The 21,711-nt window shown below is 42.7% G+C and overlaps 1 protein-coding gene across 5 annotated transcripts in view; it reads left to right on the top strand.

Moving 5' to 3' along the window:
* EEF2K (eukaryotic elongation factor 2 kinase) overlaps positions 1–21,711 on the top strand; it is a 44,563-nt gene that overhangs the window by 9,960 nt on the left and 12,892 nt on the right. For 2 of the 5 annotated variants that reach the window (XM_077828208.1, XM_077828209.1), the window contains exons 3-13: positions 7,119–7,219; positions 8,828–8,888; positions 9,826–9,863; positions 13,812–13,983; positions 15,185–15,334; positions 17,436–17,568; positions 18,355–18,482; positions 19,009–19,204; positions 19,529–19,596; positions 20,255–20,332; positions 21,186–21,248. In XM_077828208.1, coding sequence (XP_077684334.1) covers positions 7,119–7,219; positions 8,828–8,888; positions 9,826–9,863; positions 13,812–13,983; positions 15,185–15,334; positions 17,436–17,568; positions 18,355–18,482; positions 19,009–19,204; positions 19,529–19,596; positions 20,255–20,332; positions 21,186–21,248 — 1,188 coding nt within the window. Of the gene's footprint in view, positions 1–7,118; positions 7,220–8,827; positions 8,889–9,801; positions 9,864–13,811; positions 13,984–15,184; positions 15,335–17,435; positions 17,569–18,354; positions 18,483–19,008; positions 19,205–19,528; positions 19,597–20,254; positions 20,333–21,185; positions 21,249–21,711 lie in introns of those variants that run through there. The other 3 variants (XM_077828212.1, XM_077828210.1, XM_077828211.1) reach the window with 3 other exon arrangements.

Here is a 21,711-nt window from a genome sequence, read left to right as displayed (position 1 = left end):
GTCGATGTTTTTAACATGTTTGCAATTTGACGTAATCCCTCGGCTCACAAACACGGTTAACCTCAACCAGCTACAACTGCCTTGTCTATACTAGTATTTTAACATGTGTTAATGTTAAAAATTTACTTTTTTTTTTCTAGTGAAGACAAGACCTAAAATTCTAGTGTGGACATGCAGCTTAGAATTTAATGTGTGTTTAAACTGGTGGAGTTGAAGCGTAGGAGGGAGCACAGGTTAAACGCTGCCTTATCTACAGTAGACTTTCAGAACATACAATCATAGAAATCAAGGGCTGAAAAGGACCTCGAGAGTCCATTACATCCACCTCCCTGTACTGAGACAGGAGTCAGGACCAACTAAACCTAGACCATCCCTGACAGGTATTTGTCCAGCCTGTTATTAAAAACTTCCAATGAGGGGGATTCCCACAACCTCCTTTGGAAGCCTATTCCAGAGCTTAATTACACTTATAGTTAGAAAATTTTTCCTATATCTAGCCTAAATTTCCCTTGCTGCAGGTTAAGCCCGTAACTTCTTTTCCTTCCTTCAGTGGACGTGGAGTACAATTGAGAACTGTCCTGTGTATAACAGCCCTTAACATATTTAAAGATTTATCAGATATCCCCCTCAGTTTTCTTTTCTCAAGACTGAACTTGCCTGTTTTTTTAAAAATTTCCTCCTAGGTCAGGTTTTCTAAACATTTTATCATTTTTGTTGTTTTCCTTTGGATTATCTCTAGTTTATCCACAACTTTCCTAAAGTGGGGTGCCTGGAATAGGAGAGAGTTCTCCAGCTGAGGCCTCACCAGTGCCAAATAGAGAGAGACAATTACCTCCTGTCATACATACAGAATGTTGTTAGCCTTTTTTGCAACTGCATCACATTGTTAATTCCTGTACAAATTTGTGATCCACCATGACCCCCCAGTTCCTTTTCAGCCATACAACCACCTAGCCAGTTATCCCAACCATTTCATTTTTCTTTCCATGGGGTAGTACTTTGCACTTGTCTTTAATGATTTTCATCTTATCTTGTTGTTTTCAGACCAATTTTCCAATTTGTCACGATCATTTTGAATTCTGATTCTGTCCTCCAAAGTGCTTGCAACCCCTCCCATCTTGGTGTCATTCAGAAATTTTAGAAGTGTATTATCCTCTACATTATCCAAATTGTTAATGAAAATATTGAAAAGCACCTGACCCAGGACCTTATTAGACATGCCCTTCCAGTTTGACTGCAAACCATTGATAACTGCTCTTTGAATATGGTCTTTCAACCACTTGTGCGCTCACCTTATAGTAATTTAATAAAGACCACATTTCCCTCATTTTCTCATGTAAATATCACGTGTAACTGTGTCAAACACCTTAATAAAATCAAGATAGATCACGTCTGCTGCTTCCCCCCTTCCACGTTTTAGTTAGCACATGTCAGCTAACGTATCCTAACCCCACACCTTTAAATCCTAGTTTAGACAAAGCCTTCGGTACCCAGTGGTGGCAAATTTCAATGGCTGGTGCTTCAATGAGACAGAATTAGCATAAAATCCATGTAGTGGGGGACCCATTTGTTTAGTGCCAAGTGGTTAAGTCAGAGGTGGGCAAACTATGGCCTACGGGCCACATCCAGCCTGAGGTACTGTCCTGCCCGGCCCTTGAGCTCCCAGCTGGGGAGGCTAGTCCCCGGCTGCAAGCTCCTGCTGGGCATCACGGCTGCGAGAGCCGCCAGTGTAGTGTATTAAATTGCTCTCCGTATAAATGTGCTACTTACGGTATACTACTTATGGCTGCCAGTCCTGGTTCTCAGTCCTGGTAAGGGGGCCGAGAGTGTGGGGGTTGGATAAGAGACAGGAGGTCCGGGGGGTGGGGGGGGACAGTCAGGAGACAGGGAGCAGGGGGCGGTTGGATAGGCGTGGGAGTTGGGGGGCCTGTCAGGGGCGTGGGTGTGGATAGGGGTTGGGACAGTCAGGGGACAGAGAGCAGGGGGGGTTGGATAGGGGGTGGGGTCCCAGGGGGGCAGGTAGGCGCTGGGGGAGCTCGGGAGGGGGCAGTCAGGGGACAAGGAGCAGCAGGGGTTCTGAGGGGGGCAGTCAGGGGGTGGGAAGTGGGAGGGGACAATTAGGGGGCAGGGGCCAGGCTGTTTGGGGAGCCACAGCCTTCCCTACCTGGCCCTCCATACAGTTTCAGAACCGCAATGTGGCCCTCAGGCCAAAAAGTTTGCCCACCCCTGGGTTAAGTGGTGTTTAACCAGAAATTTAGTTGGTGAAAGACTTTTAGTTCATGTCTGTCAATGAAGAAGTTGCCAAGTGAAGATGAAATGAAATGTGTATAAACTTTATTCAGCACATTTTATAAGTCTCTTCACGCTATTTTTAATGGCCTCTTCATCCGGACATTAGGCTGGTGTCAGTTTAAAAGATTCTACTTATATTACAGATGGGCTCAGGAATCAGTGTTCAGGTCCACATCCAGAGTAAAATTTGTATGGGATTAGGGCTTGGGTTTTGGGTTTGACATTGCTGAAGTCTCGCAGGCTGTTTATGAACGGTTTCAATCCAAAATGGCAGAAATAGTACCAGATCAGCTGTTGTTTTATGCTTCTCACCCCCTGCTGCTGAAATCTTATGGAAGGGCAATTCTTGGAAGAGTTTGGCCTCACCTGAAAAAGAAACTGGATCTGACCTGAAACTAAAACCAGAAGAACAGGTTCAGATTCAGGGATTCAGATTGAATGCCCTGATCTCCAAAAACTGAAGGTTTGAATTTGAGTTTCTACTTTTACCCATCTTCACTGTATGCATTAAGCATTAAGCATTAAACACTGTATGCAGTAATACAAAATACTGTCTACGGGTAAGGAAGTCAGCTGAAGTTGCTGTAGGAACCATAACTTTGAATTTCCTGATTTTTATGCATTTAAAATGTTAGCTGTAATTTTGCATTAATATAATTTTATATGTGATAAATCACTGGGTGGTGAAAACAGGATGGTTCAACAAAGCATGATTTTTTTTTTTTTTTTTTTTTTGGCAATAATACTGTCCTTGGGATTTGAAGATAGTTTAATAAGCTTATGGTCAAATAGATATTTACTGAACTATAAATGATCCTGAGCATGACATTTAGTTGATAGGCTAGCTAGGTATGAAGAGTTGTCCTTCCCAACCTGCTCTAAAACAAAGTCCACACGCTTTCTGGGTGCTTAGCTTTATTAGCAAAGTAATTAACAATAACGATGATAATATCAAATTCAGCTCCCCAGGCTTGGTTGCCACTAGATTCCTACCCCAAAACTGCTCGCCTTACACCCTCATGCTCTTTCAATTGAGCCACTCCCACATCCTGTATAGTTACATGGGCTAACAAATTATCTGTCTCCATGAATAAGCAGAAACCACTAGCAGATTCAACATCCCAGAAGATTCAACATTTGCGAATAGTGCAAGGTGTTTCAGGCAAAAGATTATATGTAAAATTCCATTCTGAGGATTTAATCTTGCAAGGAGCTGAATGCCTCCATTGAAGTTCTTACAAGGTGAGGTCACTTGGCACCTCACAAGAGGTACCTGTCATCTTCCAGGATCTTTAAATCTAGCCTATAACATAATTGGTTTAGTAACAGAAAATAGTAATATTAGTGGGCTACATGGTTCAAGTATTGAAGGTCAAACTGGGTAGGCATTGTAGAATGCTTGGTGCAAATTGTTCTTCAATAGACATTGTTTTGTGACGTTTTAAATTTGCAGTCAGCAACGTACAAAAAAAGTATGCTCTGGCCGTGTGTAACTAGTAGAGCCTTGCAAATCAGTGGATATCCACAGATATCTGCAGACCATGTTTGCAGATCACGGATCCGATTCGGATACAAATTTTGTATCTGTGCAGGGCTCTAATAATTAGCTAACAGGATCTGTATGTACAAATATGCTATGGCTCTGAACATGGTAGACATGTTGACTTACCCACCACAGCTGATTAAGTGTAATGTATTTGACGTTCTAATACTGTGGAAATTTTTGCAAGCTAGATAGATATCAGTTATTACAAAAATGGTAATAGAATCATGTGCCATTTGGTGATTGCGGAGGGTGAGGGAATTTTAACGCTGCTGTTGTTTCCATGTATATACAATATATTGAGCCCAAATCTGTTATGATTTTGAGTTTGATCCTGCAAAGTAACATCAACTCCCATTGAGCCTGATTCTGTTCCCACCAAAGTCAATGGCAGATTCTCATTGACTTCAAATTAATGCAATTCTTCTCAGGATCAGACCCCTCAATCTTTCTACCAAATAATGTCTCCAGTGCTTTAACCTGTACTTACATATGCTGTTCCATTGACTTGAACAGATTTGTGCACAGATACTCTAAGTTGTATTTTACTCCGGAATACGCATTTTGAAAAACAGCTTCTTCTAGGTATGTCTATATTGCAGTTAAAACCCTGTGACTGGCTCATACCAGCTGACTCGGATTTTGGAGCTTGGGCGAAGGAGCTGTTTAATTGTGGTGTAGACTTTTGGGCTCAGGCTGGAGCCTGGGCTCTAGGACCCTGCAAAGTGGGAGGGTCACGGAGATCAGGCTCCAGCCTGATGTCCACATCGCAATTAAACAGCCTGGCAGCCTGAGCCCCACATCAGCTGGCACAAGCCAGCTGCATGTCTAATTGCACTGTAGATATATCCTAAGTGGGAAAGGCATATTTTTCATTTATCAAAAAAGGAAGCGCTTAACTGATCATTTTTCTTAGGTACATTTTCCTATTTTAATGTTTCTCATGTACTCTTTAGACTAACACACAGCAACAATCTAAGCAGGGCTCTGTGGTTGACTGTAATCGAGTAGGTTAAAATGGAACCTTTCATAGTAGATGCTGTAAGACTTTTTTAAAAACATGGTATTTTGATTCATTATTTTATACTTTAGAAGAACTGATGCATCTCCACTCATAGAAATCACTGAAGCAGAACATCACCTTTAAGAATTTTTTGTTCTTTGTAATTTATCTTTTGTTCACCATCATAAATAGTCATTTACTTTTAAAAGTGTGTACGTCGTTGTTTTTTCACATTATTTCCTATTGTTAACAAGAACAAAGAGGATGTTAAAGTATTTTTATTTCATTTATATTTTCTAACTTGTCACCCTTGTGTAATCTAAAACCCAAGAAATGTCATGCTTGCATAATTGGTGTTCTTAATGCTGATTCTCTGTTTTGAAAACCAGAATACAAGTGTAGGACTCAAACCTATGAGGTGCTGAGCACCTTCAGCTCCCATTAATTTCATTCAGTACCTCTCAGGGGCTCTCAGCACCTTCCAGGGTGAAGTCGATAGACAAGGGGATAAAGCCACTCTCCAAACAGCACAAAAAGGCCAGTTTTCTACATACACCCCATGACCACATGATTCCTTGGAAATTATCAGGTATATTTCAGTGAAGCATAAGGGTGTGTCCCTGTTTTTATTCAACTTGTTCCTATACATAGCTTACAAATGGAAACTCCCATGTAGCTCATCAGATCATGTGACATCAAGCAGCCCCACGTTCTCAGGTGTCTGATTTCATTTAATGTGTTTTGTGTATGACTGGGTTTTATGGGTGGAGATGGTGGGGCTTTTTATTTGCTTTTAGAATATGCTGCTTTGTAATAGAATGGACCTGCTTGTTGAAAATGTAAATTATTTTATAAAGGTCCCTTCTATTATACAATATAAAGCATTTGTAAAGGAATTTCAGTGTTGATAGATATTTGTATTGTAATTGTTTAGCTTTTATTGATACTTAGTTTTAATTTTTTTTAGAAATTATTTTTAAATATTGCAAATTCAGTCGCAGAAGTGATAAACCGTGCTCCAGAAATCAGTATTCCCTACCACAAATTCAGATAGGAGCTGGCACAAAGGACCCCGGCTGTTAAGGTGCTGAGTGACTCTGGCAAGGTGCTGAGCACCCTTTACTCATTCACATAAGTAGTGATTGAAGGTACTTGGCATCTTGCAGAATGCATTCAGCACTTTGGAGGATTGGGCCTCAGGGGCTCTGGGGATAGTGTAATGTGAAAATGGGGGACAGGATAAGTGTTAAGAGAAAAGCATTTAGAGTGGTTTGTGGAACAACTATCAATTTTCAACATATGCATTTTCAGAGTTACTGTGACTTGACAGAGACTGAAATAGCTACTTATCTGGAACTATAATAATCATCCATTTTCCTTGCATAACTACTTTCTTCTGCTTTTGCATCTTGTGGTGAGCTCAGTTTTGAGGCCTTGGTTTTTGCAAAGCTTTTTTTTCCTTGATATTACTATGCAAAGCAGGTTTGTTCTTTACTTGCACTGATAGGACATGTTAGTTCCAATTAAAATATAATTCTCTTTATATAAATTTCTCTAACATTAACATTGGCTACTAAATGTGATTGCAGATAGCTGCTATAAACACTGAAAATTATAAAATTACTGCATTTTGTGCAAGCTATGCTCAGTTCATATCTGTGTGTATTAGACCAAATTCTCACTTGGATTTACAGTGGTGTAAAGCACCAGATTCTGATCTGATTTACATTTCTGTGCTTTTTATCATTGCACTTGAAATTGTAAAATGTCGAATGGTGTTTTGTACCCAATCAATACCAATTTGAGCAGTGGTCTCCAAGCAGTGGGGAGCGCCCTCCTAGAGGAACATTCAGGGGGCGAGGCCTAGGCCAACCCCCATGGTAGGTGGGGAGGGGGCATCACCCAGCCCCACTCCTGGCCCCCACTGTGGCCCCAACTCCCGCCTCAGCTCCGAGCCACAGTTCCCAAGGGGAGGGCATGTACAGGATCCGTTATGGGTAAGGGGGAGCATGGCGGAAAAAGTTTGGGGACCACTGAATTAGAGAAAGGGAAGGGGAATGAAACTAGAAAATATGGCTCTCATCCTTTAAAGAGAGAGATGCAGACTGGTCTGTGCACCCCCGCCCCAGCTCATTGATTCAACAAGAGCACAGCAATCTGTCTGTATCTTTTCCTTTAGAACACTGAGGTCCAAAGGTACAGTAGATAATGTGATTATAAAGTTTGTAATCATTGGGTGGTTGTTCAATATAAATAACCTCTAGTTTTTAACTTCTCTAGGAAGCCTGGAAACATGCCATTCAGAAAGCTAAACACATGCCTGATCCCTGGGCAGAATTTCATCTTGAGGACGTTGAAACAGAATATGCCACACGTTATAGGTCTGTAGATGTTTCTACTTCTAATAGTGATGTTAAGCAGATTCCATTGGGTTACATGTGTATATTTCAAAGGATTATGTTCATTTTTTCATACAGTCTGCATAATTATCTAGGTAAATAAGTGCAATCAATATCCATGGCAAGAAAGTTTCATTTTAGACACAAACTAGCATTTATAAAGACTATACTCACTCAAGAAATAGTGTAAAATTTTAGAATCTCTCCCACTTTAGCCATGTCTAAAAGTTCCAGCATTGCAAGAAACGGACAGGAAGTAAATGAGAAGGCTGTTGCTGATTGATTTATAAATATTCCGTAGAATTAATCCAATAAGGAAAAAAACAAAATCATTATGGCATTTGAAGCTATAAACAGTTCTGCCTGTTTGTAACACTTTGTGCCTTTCCTGAAATAGCAGTTTCTTTATGTGGACGTGCGGCAGTGCTCCATGAGGCTGGAATGTAAACCCTTAAAAGGAACAGAATAGCACAGCATAGTATATCTGCTGAAACCAGTCCTGGCCCCTGACCTGCATTCGGTGCTTTGGGCACATGCTTTCCTAAAGCATTTACACTGCACAGCCATGAAGTGTTTTGTGTGTTTTGTATGTTTGAAATTTGAGGAACTGACATTTATTTACTACTCGTGCATTTTTAATAATGAAAGTGCTGCTTTAGGGTTACTGAAATAGCCCAATAAAAAGAGCAGGGTCTGGTTTTGCTTCCCCTAAAAGCTGTGCTGTACAGGCTATCGAGGGAAGCAATTTGTAGATAGAATAGCTGGGCTGGCATGATTTTTGAGGGTGGAGGAGGGAATCTATCCATGCTTGTCAGGAAAGGCAAGCTAGAAACAATCGTGTGTTATGGATACAACAGTTTTGATTCTTAGTTAGTCCGTTCCTGTGCTTGGGAAAGGGATGAGGACAGGAGGCGCAAAACCACCTTTGTTCTCCCTATATTTTAGGGTTGTGCAGAGGCATGCCCAGCTCCTGGTGTAAGATTTAGTAGCCTCAGGGCTACTCTAATTTATGCTTTGTTTCTTAAGGCCCCCTATGGACCTTGGGAGGCAGAGAATATCCATAATGTAGTACACTCAGGTCATGCCACCATCATACCTCCAATCCACCCCTATGCCAAGACCTGGGAGCAGGGCTGGTGTAGAGATCTTATGCCAGCTCTGCACCAGCCAGGGAGGCCCCCTGTGCAGCAGATGTTCTCGGAGGACCATTTCCACCCTCTTTACACAGCAAGAGCAGCCTGGAGGAGCTTTAGCATAACAGCAAATCAGGCACATTTTGTAGTGTGGACAGGGTCTTAGTTTCTGCTGCAGAGTTGACATGGGCTCTGGAGTAGAGGGCTTTTTGCTGGCCAAGCCACAGGGTGACCTCAGGGCTGCCCTCTTAGGAGGCCATTTGCTAGTGTTCTTTCCTAAGTCGTATGTTGGCAGCCATGTAGATTTGGAGAGTGGAGAGGCTCAGAGTTCTGTAGGATAGAGCAGAGAGAAGAACCTTACATCAACTCCCCAGTCAGCTAGGATCAGGTGTGACACGGGGGAAAGTCTTTGGTTCCTTCTGCATTTTACTAAGAGGTGTGAATTCTAATTTTGCAGGTACAATGCAGTTACTGGGGAGTGGGTCGAAGATGAAGTTCTCATCAAAATGGCTTCACAAGTAAGAGCACATTTGTCTCTGTTTTTTCTGTTAATATTATTAGTAGTGGGGGTATTTATTAGTTCCTTCTTAATATAGACTAAGCTAGGGGAAGGTGTCTAACAGAAGTTTTTTAACAGAGGCTTCCAAGCCTCAGGATCTTTCTCTTTTTTCATTTTATTCCTCTGCTTTTCCGTTAAGGGTCTGTGCACAGTACCCTTCCCTTCACTGGAGTAAAGCAGCATGTAGGGGCAGCTCTTCCCCAGACCAGCAGCAGCCATGCAAATGCCAACCAGAGACAAGTGACATGAGGCATACACTCCTCTCCAGGAGTTCAGCATGCTGCCTCCTCAGCACTCCCCGCTCCTGCTGGCATGGGTGCTTAGGACTTTAACCCACAGGCTGCTGCCTGGCAGTCTGGCCAGCCTTGTTTTTTTGAGGCTTCCAGATAATTCCTGCTCTTAGGGAAAAAACTGCCTGGGTTTTCTGCTGATGAGGGCAGGACCACCATCACCTGCAGCTTAAAACAAGGAGTCACTTGAGAAGTTTTAGGAGCTGCTTGGTACATGTTACTGCAGAAGTGCACGTATTTAGAGTGGTGTCAGTCTGCAGGTCACATTGGACGTTCAGAGCTAAATTTGGGCTTGAGAATTTTGAAGTCAGAAGTTTTGGGCAATCACAAAAAAGTGAACTCAAGCCTGGACAGATATTTTGAATCAGACCTTAAAGTGCAAAAACCTATATGCCCCAGGTGCCTTTCCCCAAATTCCCCTTCCCCTCTACTTTGAGCCAATTGGTTACCACCTTCCATTTCAGAGAAGGATGCATTTCAAGCTGTATTGTATGTGGGTAATTTGTGAGGTGCTTGGGTATCTTGCAGGAGGAAAGGGGCTGTGGAAATATCAAATACTGTTAAAGATTAACTTTATGGCAGTGACTGTCTTTGGATTTTTTTCAGCCCTTTGGCCGTGGAGCAATGCGGGAGTGCTTCAGAACGTAAGCGTCCACTGGCTTTTTCTTTTTGGCCTTCTTGTAGTATTTCCTGTCATTGTGAGTGCAGCAGTTTGAATGTAATTGTTCTCTCTGACATGGGGGAAGGAACGCAGGGAAAGAGTAAAATTCCCTGCTGGGTGAGAGCATGGCTGGGTGGAGAACCACATTACAGTCCCAGTGTGTGGGCCAAATTGTGCCTGGCCTTTGCATGGATGTGCAAGGAAAGGAGGATGCAAGGAACTCCTAGCTATGCTCTTTCACAGAGGCCAGGCACAACTGCAGTTGTTTTTTTCTCCCTGTATCCCGCCGGGGTACTAGCCACAGCATAGGGAACTCCACAGAAGGGACAGCATGCTGCATTCTCCTCAGGAATAGTAGCGTGAGCGTGCTTGGGGAATGCTGGGAGATGAGGCATGATCTCTCCTGGAGCACTCTTGGAACAGTAGCTGTGAATAGTCCCAAAAAGACATAATCAGTTGCTTGATACTTAGATCCATAAAAGTTAGGGCTGGAACTTGCCTCTTCCACCATCTGCTGTAGCTCAGCTGCTCACACAAATGTTCCTAGAACAGTGGGTTACCAGTTTGCTGGAACAGTCCTGAATGTGATGGGACTACAGTGGTCTGCAACTCTTGGAGGGCCAAATGCAGGCCCAGGGGTACGCAGATATAAGGGGGAGGAATAGCTAGCTGCAATCAGGTGAAAGAGATACCAGAAATGCCCAGTTCTACCAGAAGCCTATGCTGCTGAGAGTTAAACATGAATCAGATGCTAGAGAATAATCACCATGACTGTGTTCTAAGCAAGGTGGAACTGGAAGAAGAAGAATCATTCTTCCCAGTAAGTGAAATTGCTGGATGGGGAGGGTTTCTCTTTGCTCAGCGAATGTTTGAGGATACAGCTGTATGTACCAGCACCTTGCAGTAGATCAGTTTGCACTAGAAAAGAATCTCCTCCCTTTCCAGTCTCCCAATGCCAAAGTCTCCTAGAAAGTACACATGTGCATGCTTCAGGCAGCTCCCCCTTCTCTCTGACTCCTGGATCCAGATGAGTGGGATTTAACATCTGGTTTCACTTATGGGAAGAGAGAGAAGCTTCTGAATGGTAGCAGCCCAATGTACTGAATATCCCGGTAAATAGGACAAAGTAACCATTAAGCCCACTACTTGGGCCTGAGTGGATTTAGAAGCAAAACAGTTTCTGTTCATGCAAAACCAGATGCAGTGTTAAAGCAACAACCCTTAGTTTGTCCTGTTTGCTTTCAGCTCTTGTTTGTAAATGACCAAATTCCTCTTTGTGTCCCTGGCCCAAGATACTGTAATGACACCATTATGTCATTACCTCAAACTTTTGTACTTAAACAAGTTTCACGTGTGTTTCTTTAGCTTCCTTTCTCCTGGATTGTACAGAGTTCATTTACAGTGGTTCGTTGATATTTCTCATCCATGAGCCGCCTCCTCCTCTATTATGTCCTTGTGACTCAGCGGTCTCTCTTCTGATTGCTGTGCACTTGCATGAAGATCTCTTCTCTTTCCCCTCCACAAATTTTCACTCAGCAGAAATGCTGCAAGGTGCTTAGCAAACAGTGGAGAGCGCTGGCTGCAGGAGAGCACGGGAGCTGGCTTCTCTTTGGAGGAAGAGATTGATTCCCTGGAGAGCCAAGCTGCTCTAAAATCCTTGTTGGAACTCTTAGAATCTTTCATTTTTGCCTGTTTACCCCTTCCTTTGAGGGCCTGTGTCATAGCCACTGTCTGTTTGCCCCAGCAGGGGTGTGCTGGGCTCCCTTCCTGGGCAGCAGTCGCTCTCCAGTATTTTCGCTCTGCACTACTTGGCAAGTAGGCGATCTTCTCATGGGCTCCCCTCCACTCCCAATGTCTTGGGAAGGAGAGGAGTTTAACTGGCACTGCTTGGTTCCCAAAAGTGTCATTCTGTAGGTCACCAAAAAAGGTTCTTTGTACCATTGCTGACCACTGGTCATAGTTTGAGAACCACCGGGAGCTAGATGGACACGACTTCAGACACTACTTTACCTTTCCCACCTCCTCCTCCAGACTGCTGCTGCTCAGCCCCAATTTTGCCAGGGGCTTCTGCTTCTGGTCTGTCTTCAGAGCTTTTGTCCTCATCTCTGCTAAATTAAATCACCCAACAGAAAGACCATGTGCACTTTCTTTCTCCCTAAGCCCCATATGAATAGGCAGAGCACGCCCTATTGTTGGCCTGCTGGCAGAGGTGAAAGGAAGCCGGTACGGTGTACCGGCAAGAGCCTGTGCGTTGTACCGGGGCAGTTCGGCTTCCCCAGGTGGCAGTTTAAAGGGCCTGGGGCTCCCAGCAGCGCTGGAGCCTCGGGCCCTTTAAGTTGCCGCCAGAGCCCTGCTGCCAGAGCCCTGGGGAAGCGGCGGCAGGGCTTGGGCGGCGATTTAAAGGGCCCGGGGCTCCTGTCACAGCTACTGACCCAGGCCCTTTAAATAGTCGCTGGAGCCCCATTGCCGCCTCCCTAGGGCTCCCGCAGCTGGGCTCCGGGGATGATTTAGCGGGCCAGGGGCTCTGGCCACTGTTACCGCCCCAGGCCCTTTCAACAGCCACCAGAGCCCCGCTGCCGCTACCCCATGGCTCCAGCAGGCTCCGGGGACGGTTTAAAGGACCTGGGGCGGTAGCGGCTACCAGAGCGCCGGACTCTTTAAATCGTCCCCGGAGCCCTGCTGCTGGAGCCCCAGGGGTCGCGGCAGCTATTTAAAGGGCCTGGGGCTCCCACTGCCGCTACCCTCCGGATCCCTTTAAATCGCCACCTGAGCCCCGCTGCTGGAGCCCTGGTGATGTAAAGGGCCAGGGGCTCCCGGCTGCCGCTACTGCAGCAGCGCCCTGGGCCCTTTAAAGCTCTGCCAGAGCCCGGGGTAGCAGTGGCAGCCAGGAGCCCCCGGGGCTCCGATGGTTACTTAAAGGGTCTGGGGCTCCGCTGTGGTAGCAGCAGCTGGAGCCCCAGGCCCTTTAAATCACCCCTGAGCCCTGGGGCTCTGCAGCTGGTAGCTCTGGGGTGATTTAAAGGGCCCGGGAATGTAAAGGTCCTGCCTCTTTTGGTTGAGGCCCCACCCCCTCCTAAGGACTCCAGAGTACCGGTAAGTCCTTTAAGGTACTTTCACCCCTGCCTGCTGGGAAAGGTGAAAGGAGAGAGTGAGTGGAATAGAGGTCCCCAAACTCAAAAGTATTGCCTTTGAGGTCTAGAAACCTATTGTTTTCTAGTTGACCTGTATTTTGGCATCCCTGCAGCCTCCCAACTTGCATTAGTTGGCATCCAGCAGTCCCTCTGCAGTCAGTCTTTCTTTCTTCACTCTTAAGTGTTTATGTCTTAAGGACTTCTTATATATATTGACAGAGCTTCAGAGGTGAAGCAAAAGGACTCTGATCTGCAACACCTGTTCCTTGCCATAGGGTGATTGAGTAGCTACTCTTGTGTTATATAAGTAGCAGTCTACCCTTATCAGAGGAGAAAAGGGCTGTTTCCTCTCTGTTAAAGTTTCTAAATCACCTTTAATTTTCTGCAAGCCAAAGCGATTGGCTTAGAACAAGTGCGTGCTTGAGACAAACACCACTGACTCATGCATTGGTGTGAGATCAGAAGGGAAGTGAGAGGGTAGGGACAAGTACTACATTACAGCAGCCCAGCTGTGTTTGTTCTGCTGTGTCACAGGTTTGTTCTGCTGTGTCACAGGTTCTTTTAGCAAGTTGCAAAGCATTCATGCAAGATGCTTCTTTCTCCCTCCTCCCTGATATGTGCTCAGACGTCTTTTTCAGCTCGAATATCTGTTCAGTCTCATCAGTCAGATCCTGTTGTAGGTTGCTGTTGAGGGAAGAATTTGACACATTGAATTTTGGTGTTTTGGGAGGCGAGGGAATGGGGAATATTGAATCAAAGTTCTGAGTTTCCCTTTTATCTGCAATTGGTTTGCCTTGCAGGAAAAAGCTGTCCAATTTTTTACACACTCAAAACTGGAGAGGTGCATTTAACTATGTTGCCAAGCAATACATTGAGACTGTAGACAGGGATGTATACTTTGAGGATGTCCGACTTCAAATGGAAGCAAAACTTTGGGGAGAGGAGTATAACCGGCACAAGCCACCAAAACAGGTACCACAAAGCACCAAGTGAACCAATGAGCAAGAAATTCGGTTTTTCTGTTTTAAGGGGTAAGTTTTCAAATCCAGTTCACAGGGATTGATCTGTGCAAATCCCATTAAGGTCAATGCCAATTAATTGCTCAGATGAAGCCGTGTGGCCCACGCTGAGCATTTTTCATTAATTGTTTTATGGTAGTTGAATTTTAACAAAAAGTGCTATGTGTGTGCAATATCGTTGGTTGCATTCATGCTTTCTAAGGGCATTGTATGCAAATACCTAACCTACCAACAGAGAACAGCTGAAAGCAAAGTTAAGGCATTTTAGTCAAGATTTCTAGACACGTATTCCAGGGATATCCCTGCTTTAGCGAGAACCAGGATGCTACAAAATGTACTGCCAGCTGCAATACATTTGTGTTTGCCTAGCAAATACTTAATAGATGGTATTTCAGAGGAGGCAAGAACTTCCCAAACATAGATGTCTGAGAAATGGAAAAAGGATCTACCAGCAATGAAAATTAAGAGTCATTTTCTGGCTTTGGAATCACATGTATGGCTCTGAATTTACTTTTTGAGGAGTAGATCATGCATATCTGAGGGTGCAATAGCCCTTTATTGCTAAAGAAATCTTTCCCCCATACTTCCAAGTGATCTTCATTTTGAGCTGCAAATACACTGGCCATCAGGAGGTTCTTCAGCCTCTGCAAATGAATCCACTAGATCCAATCACTTAAAGAGACCTGTAATGGTTTCTCTGTTGGAGGTAGGGATTTCTAAAATCACCCTGAATTTGTGAATGCCCAAAGACAAAGGGCAGGACGTCACTCCATTGCTGTAGTGCGTGCAGTAGTTACTGCAAATTGTATGCCACGTCCGTATGTGTGGGAGTGCGGGTATACAGATTGTTCATACTGCACTTCAGAAGTCCCCAGTAAAAATCAAAAATCAATGTCTGCTAAAAGCTTTTTCGAAGGATTTGTCTTTTGTTCTTTCAAGCAAAAACAGAAGTGAGTTGTTTTTCAGGGACTGCTGCTGCTTTTTGTAATTTTGCCAGCAACCCCGAAAGCACATGACTCTCCACTCTCCTTGTTAAATAAACAAGTCTTTGCAACTGTTCGTTGCCAAAGTTTGCTTAGCTGCAGAATTCCCATGCTTTTTTCTTGATTTGAACGAAGGGCTCCTTTGTCAAAGTTTCTTGCTTCCTTTCCCAGGTTGACATAGTGCAGACCAGCATTATCGAAATGAAAAACAGACCTGGAAAGCCCCTCTTCCATCTGGAACATTACATAGAGGGCAAATACATCAAATACAACTCAAACTCTGGATTCGTACGAGATGACAACATTCGCCTTACCCCACAAGTGAGACTTTAGCGCTGCTCGGGATTTGCTTGGCTTTACTGAGCGATCCACTTGTTTTTGCCAAGAAAAGACATTGCAGATTTTCAAGGATGGTGCAGAATTAATGTATCCAGTTACAGCACAGGCTTTGTCATTTAGGGACTGATCCTGCAAGATTCTGAGTGCTTCATGAGGATTGCCTAGAATACTCATCTTACCCAGGCTTCAGTGGGAGTTAAGAGTGCTCAGCACCTTGGTGAAAGCATTCAGCACCTTGTAATATTGAGCCTTATTTTAGTTAGTATCCAACCTTAGCAGGGGCAGATTTTGCAAACTCAGATTTTTAAAGAAATAAAGGGATCAAGCTGTAGATTCTGAATGGTATTCTACTAAATCAGTACAATAGATAAGAACAAGGGGCCAGATACTTGGCTGGTGTAAATCAGCTTAGCTCTATTGTCTTTCTCCAATTTACACCTGCTGAGGATCTGGTCCATTAATTTCAGCCTCTGAATAAGTGAACCAGGACTTGTGTTTCTGTAGCAATAAAGCAGCTTACTCAGATAGACAAACAATCCATGTGATCCATGTAAATCTCATGGTTCTAATAAAAGGATTAAAACAAATGGTAGAAAGCACCACACAAGCAACATTTTAAATGTTTCTTATATTCACCTCCTTGCTTGAATGTGGATGGAGGGTTTTATGTCCTCATTGGCTTTTTGCACGTTGTGGAATCAGCACTATCCTTTCAGAGGTTGGGAACAAAATATTTCATAAGATTTGCTGCACTAAAAGTGTTTATCTAACTGCATTATCCTCAATGAAAAATATTAACTAAAAACAATGGTGTAAGCCTAAAATTAAATACAGAGCCCTTCTGGAGGCCTTCCCAGGAGGTGCCAAATGTCCCAGCTGTATGCAAAAGAGCAGGATTATTTTTGTGCTTGGCACACTTTAAATGCAGTATTTAAAGAGCCCAGTCATACGTTTTGCAGTCTTAATTATGTTCCTAGAGCCAGATCACTGCAGCTTATAGGACAGCTCACACAAGGAGGCCCTAGAGAAAGGAAAGCTATGTGAATATGCTTACATTTCCCTTTGGCAGTTGGGGACTGGGGTCTGCCTACCCACAGAAGACACAGGGGTCTGGCCCCCAAACTCCATAGTCCTGAGATTGGGAGGTGGAGGGCTGTTTGTGCTGAGCCTCTGTGACTCCACATCCTGCTGCTGCTCTCCTTAGTTCTGTCCTTCATAATAGCGGTCTCTTAATTCCACTTTTAAAGGAGTGGAGCTCCATTGGAAAATAGAATTCCCAGTATGGGAGGAGGGAATGATGCATATCCCCTTCAGCTCACCCACTTGGCCTTCCTATTCTTGCCCCACAGCCCATCCACTCCCTACTGTGTGGGGTCCAGGCTGAAGACACCCCCTCCTCCCCTTTTCCATGTTAGAGATCTGCTTACAAAGGGTCCCCACCCCATGTGGCTCCTGGGGAACAACACCCCCCCCCCCAGTATTTAATTTTAGGCTTACACCATTGTTTTTAGTTAATATTTTTCATTGAAGGTAATGCAGCTTCACATACAATCTGCAGAGTAATGTTCAGCCAGATAGTTTGCCAACAATAGACTGTGCTTCTTTCTGGCCTTTGAGTTAAAATTAAAGGCCACATGCCAAATCCTTCTGGCTTTTCAACACAAGCTGTCCTGTTGACTTCCCATGAGTAAGGCAACGAGGATTTGCCACCAAGTGTGGTCTTGGATTGATTCCCTCTCGGAGGGCTGTATCCTGCACTTGCAAGGGATGGACTCCGATGTAATAGGACTTTTCCATCTCTAGCTGTTATTATCCGTCTATTTACACTGGGCCTAATTCAACAGTGGCTTACTCCAACTTTACACTGGTTTATCAGGTTTATCAGCGGTGCATCAGGCCAGGATATCCTAATGAATTGCCCTTAAAGTGTCAATGAAAAAAATTAAAATAGAAAAATAAAGTCAGGTATCTTGTTGTTCTCAATAAAATGAGGATTAAGTTTCCTCCTTCACCTCCTGTTGGCCCATTTATATTGTCTTGATTTCCTTCTCCATCGCTTAATTATTTTACAATTTCCCTACAGGCCTTTAGTCACTTCACATTTGAGCGTTCAGGACACCAGCTCATTATTGTTGATATCCAGGGAGTTGGCGATCTTTATACAGACCCTCAGATCCACACAGAAAGTGGCACAGACTTTGGAGACGGCAACCTAGGTGAAATCAATAATGCTAGTTAATATTTTTATGAACGCTTTTTCTCCTTCTAAGCAGCACGAACTTGGGTATGAGGAGAGCAGGCAAACTCCTGATGATCAGAATGCGAACAACTGAGAAATTTCCACCTCCAGTGCCTGCTAATTTGTGTCATTGTGTATCGGAAGGTACCCCAACCGTATGTGAAGCTCTGCAAAATGGTGGATTTAAAATAGAAAAGTTGGTCTTGACTCAGGATGCCTATTTTAAAAAGAAAAACATTTTCCACATCCTGCCAGCTCCAGTCTTATAGATTCATGTTATGTAAAAGCTTCCTGCAGTTTGAGAGCAGTAAATTCCCCGCCAAATCACTAGAATGCATCCAGCAGAGTGGATGGAGGAATAACCTTGTTTACAATTTAAGCTCTCTCATTCAGATCTGCCTAGGGTTTGTGTGAGTCTTTTGTATGGGACTGAATTTTGCCCTGGTTTTTTAATTGTTTATTGCAATATATCTTACATGCATTACAGCCAGAGCTTCTAAGATTTTAACATTTTTGAAGACATTGATTTAAAGGGATGATAGAGAAAAGCTAGCAGAGATTTTAAAATAGAAAGTAAGTGCGTGTGTGTGTGTTTGTTTTGGGGTAGTTCCATTTTAGGCCTGTAGTATTTTAAAATTGAAAGGTGATCCAGAATATTGTGGCATAGCTGAATGAATAATTTGAAGGAAGGCGTTTAGGGGTTCTAAAATCTAAATTCTTGTTGATAAAATCTTTCTTCACTAAATTCTTTTATTATCCCCAGGTGTACGGGGTATGGCTTTGTTCTTTCATTCTCATGCCTGTAACAAGATTTGCAGAAGTATGGGACTTACACCTTTTGATCTTTCACCTAAAGAGAAGCATGTCTTGGATCATAGTAACAAACTGCTTGTAAGTTTCTTTGTGCTAAGTTTAAAATATAGTAGTCTGAAGCTGAGTTATCCACTACTGGTTCCTAAATTGATGCTGTAGATATGAGCATGAAACCCTATAGCATGTTCATAAAATAGATTTTAAAGCACCCAAACCATTAATAGTTTCAGAAGATCATGGTGACAACAGATAATTATGGGAACAAAGATTCAAATTGCTCATTCTTTAATTGAACAAAACTCCAATTGTTTTCTACAGGGGTTTTATTTGGTTAAGGACTGCAGAATATGGACTGTAGTTTTGGGGTGAAATTCTGGCCCCACTGAAATCAATAGCAGAACTCCCATTGACTTCAGTGGGGCTAGGATTTCATCCGTTGTGTGTTTGTTTTTCATTTGTACATACATATATGCATGCACATATATACATATATTTATATGTATAAGCCCATTACTAAATATTTGTGTATGTTCTTATATACACCATACTCAGAATATAGTGAAGGAAGGCGTGAGTGATAGGATTTTCATGTTCCTTTACCAAGGAATCTGCTCAGACAATTGTACGTGGCACAGAGGAAAAATGTGGCAGTAGCCGGGTGAGAACAATCTCTGGTAGTCGGCCTCCTCTGCTTTTCCGCCTGTCTGAAAATTCTGGAGATGAGAGCATGAGTGATGTGGCATTTGACTCCTTACCCTCTTCTCCCTCCTCAGCAACACCACATAAGATGGACATGCTTCGTGAGTGAGCCATCTGCCTTCTCTGTATACAACTTTATGAAAGTTAGTCTGGGGCTCCTGGGTGTTTTAACAAAAACTGATTTTAATTTTATTGAGTGTCACGTTTTATTTATGCTAAAAGCTCCTCTTCCACCATTGCCATGTCTAAAATATTTCTGCTCAGTAACATAATTCTGCTCAGACCCAAAATATGTCTGTATTTCATCTTAATGAGGAGTTTTCGTGAAAACCCTTTAATAGGAGTAAGATTACATTACCCAGAGCTCCTTCCTGCCACATCATCATCTGTTTCCAGAATAACAAACAAAAATTTATTCTTCTTAGACTGGCCTGTGTTCAATGAAGTGGATAACTTGGTTCACAAAGACCATGACCGTCTTGATAACCAAAGGGTAAGTGGTTTTCTGAAAAAGGATAAGTTTGCATTTGCTTCAGTAAATGACTCTTTAAAGGACTGCCTGTGGGCATCATTCAGTAAAAACAATAAAAGCTATGTGCCTGTCCTCAATGCTGTAGAAAGCCACATAAACTGTATGCACCAGCTGTCCATAATCAAGGGAGGACATTTCATATTCTAATAAAAAATATGACCATTTATTCTCTCTGTTCCTCTAGAAGTTCATTTATGTCCAACACATTTTAATGCAAAGTAAAGGTGTCTGTCCATTTCCTTGAACCAATGTCATCTTTCAGGGGCTTGTGCAGGCTTCTGTGGTGTGAAAGGCAGATAAAATCCTCATGGATTTTGTCTCTGTGAATGCCAGTTAGAAAAACTCACTTGAAGGAACAACTATAGGCTTTTTAGGATATTTCCATAGTCTAGGCAGGGCCTTCACAACTGAGACTGCTATTCCTCCTTAACTGGACACAAAGTATCCAAGAGAGGACACACAAAAACAAAACAAAACACACAAAAACAAAGTCAACCTCCCTCTTGGCCTTCATTGAAGTTAGTGGAAGTTTTGCTTGAGTGAGGGTCTGCAGGATGAGACCCTTACAAGAGAATGTACTGATACTCCGATGCTGTGCCTTTATTTTGGTGGTCTGTAGGACTCTGAAAATGGTGGAGACAGTGGGTGCCCCAGTGAAAAGAGAAGTGACCTGGAAGATATGGATCATCGAGAAAGGGTAAGGATCTTTATTTTGGATTTAACAAGGCCCCATGGGGTCCCCACCCCAACTGAAGGCAGTTTAGTAAAAGAGTTTGCATTTCCTTTTCATCCTGTTGATCTGACCTGTGCAGTGAGTGAATGGACAACAATTGGAAAGACGTTCCCATATGTTTTAAAATAGATTGTTCAACTCGAATGTGTTATTGCAGTTGCTTGCAGGGAAAGAGTATTTCCAGTATCGCCTTAAAAATAGTCCGTGTGATTGCATGTTGTTTCTTGAGGTGCTCTGTATTGTGCTTTACAATCATGCACTGGGACAGGTTACCTGTTAGAATGAAGGTCTATGAGTATGGCTCACTTTCAAAGACCACCTGCTTTCCAGGTCTGCTGCATGTTATATAACCTGAGGCATTACACAGGTTAATGTTGCAGTCAACTGTTAACATACTTGTACAGAATTTCTGTGCGGCTGTTGGTTTCTCTGATAAATCATAAACTTTTAAAGAAATGTTTCCTGTCTTAAATTTTTTAAATACCTTTTTGATTGGTGCAGAGCAGAGCAAATATGACTGTGCTTAAAACGTTGTCAGATCTTTTGCAACAAAAATGTCATCTTTGAGGAGACAAAGATAACATTTTTGTCTGTCTAATGGAATAATTCAGTTTATAGGATTAAAGTTTTGGAACTGTAAGTTTTATCAATTCAACAGGTTTCTTTCGTAGATTGCAACGTAATTGGGGGGAAAACAAAATAAGTTCTTTTCATCATAGTCACTGTTGATTTTGCTGGTAAAAAAAAATTGTTCCTTAGCAATGGACGGAACACACCAGGCATAAATTAAATGATACAAATCTTTACATTAACATAGGGCCATTCAAACTGCAACCGAAGACGTGAATCTGATGAAGACAGTTTGGGAAGTTCTGCAAGGGTAAATAGAGCAGAAATCTCTGCAGACAATAGTTTACCATTCTGGCCTAATTTTTATCTGTCACCAAACTTCACATGACTACATCAAAAGTTAATTTTCTTTCCTTTTAATTGATTAATAAAATTTTATATTAATAATTTTCACCTATGTTGTTTCCCTTTTCTAAATTTTTCAATGAGAGAAAAACATGGTTGTAAATAAACCCTCTGTGACCACTAAAAACAATCCTTTGAGTAAACTAATGATTCTGCTTGAATTTCTCACTTACACAATTATTATGTTTTTGTTTCCTTTACATAACAAGATTTGATTTCCTTTTTGTGCTATATTTGTTGCAATGTGCCCTAAACATGGTTGGATGATCTTTTTTGTAAAGCCTACAATTCCTGAAGAATGTTGAAATAGCTGTCGGGGCTATGCATTTTCTCTGAGATTAAAAAAAGTATCTGTTTTCACACTTTCT

The sequence above is a fragment of the Eretmochelys imbricata genome, chromosome 10, assembly GCF_965152235.1.
Source record: "Eretmochelys imbricata isolate rEreImb1 chromosome 10, rEreImb1.hap1, whole genome shotgun sequence".
Taxonomy (NCBI): domain Eukaryota; kingdom Metazoa; phylum Chordata; order Testudines; family Cheloniidae; genus Eretmochelys; species Eretmochelys imbricata.
This window is presented reverse-complemented; position numbering and strand designations above follow the sequence as displayed.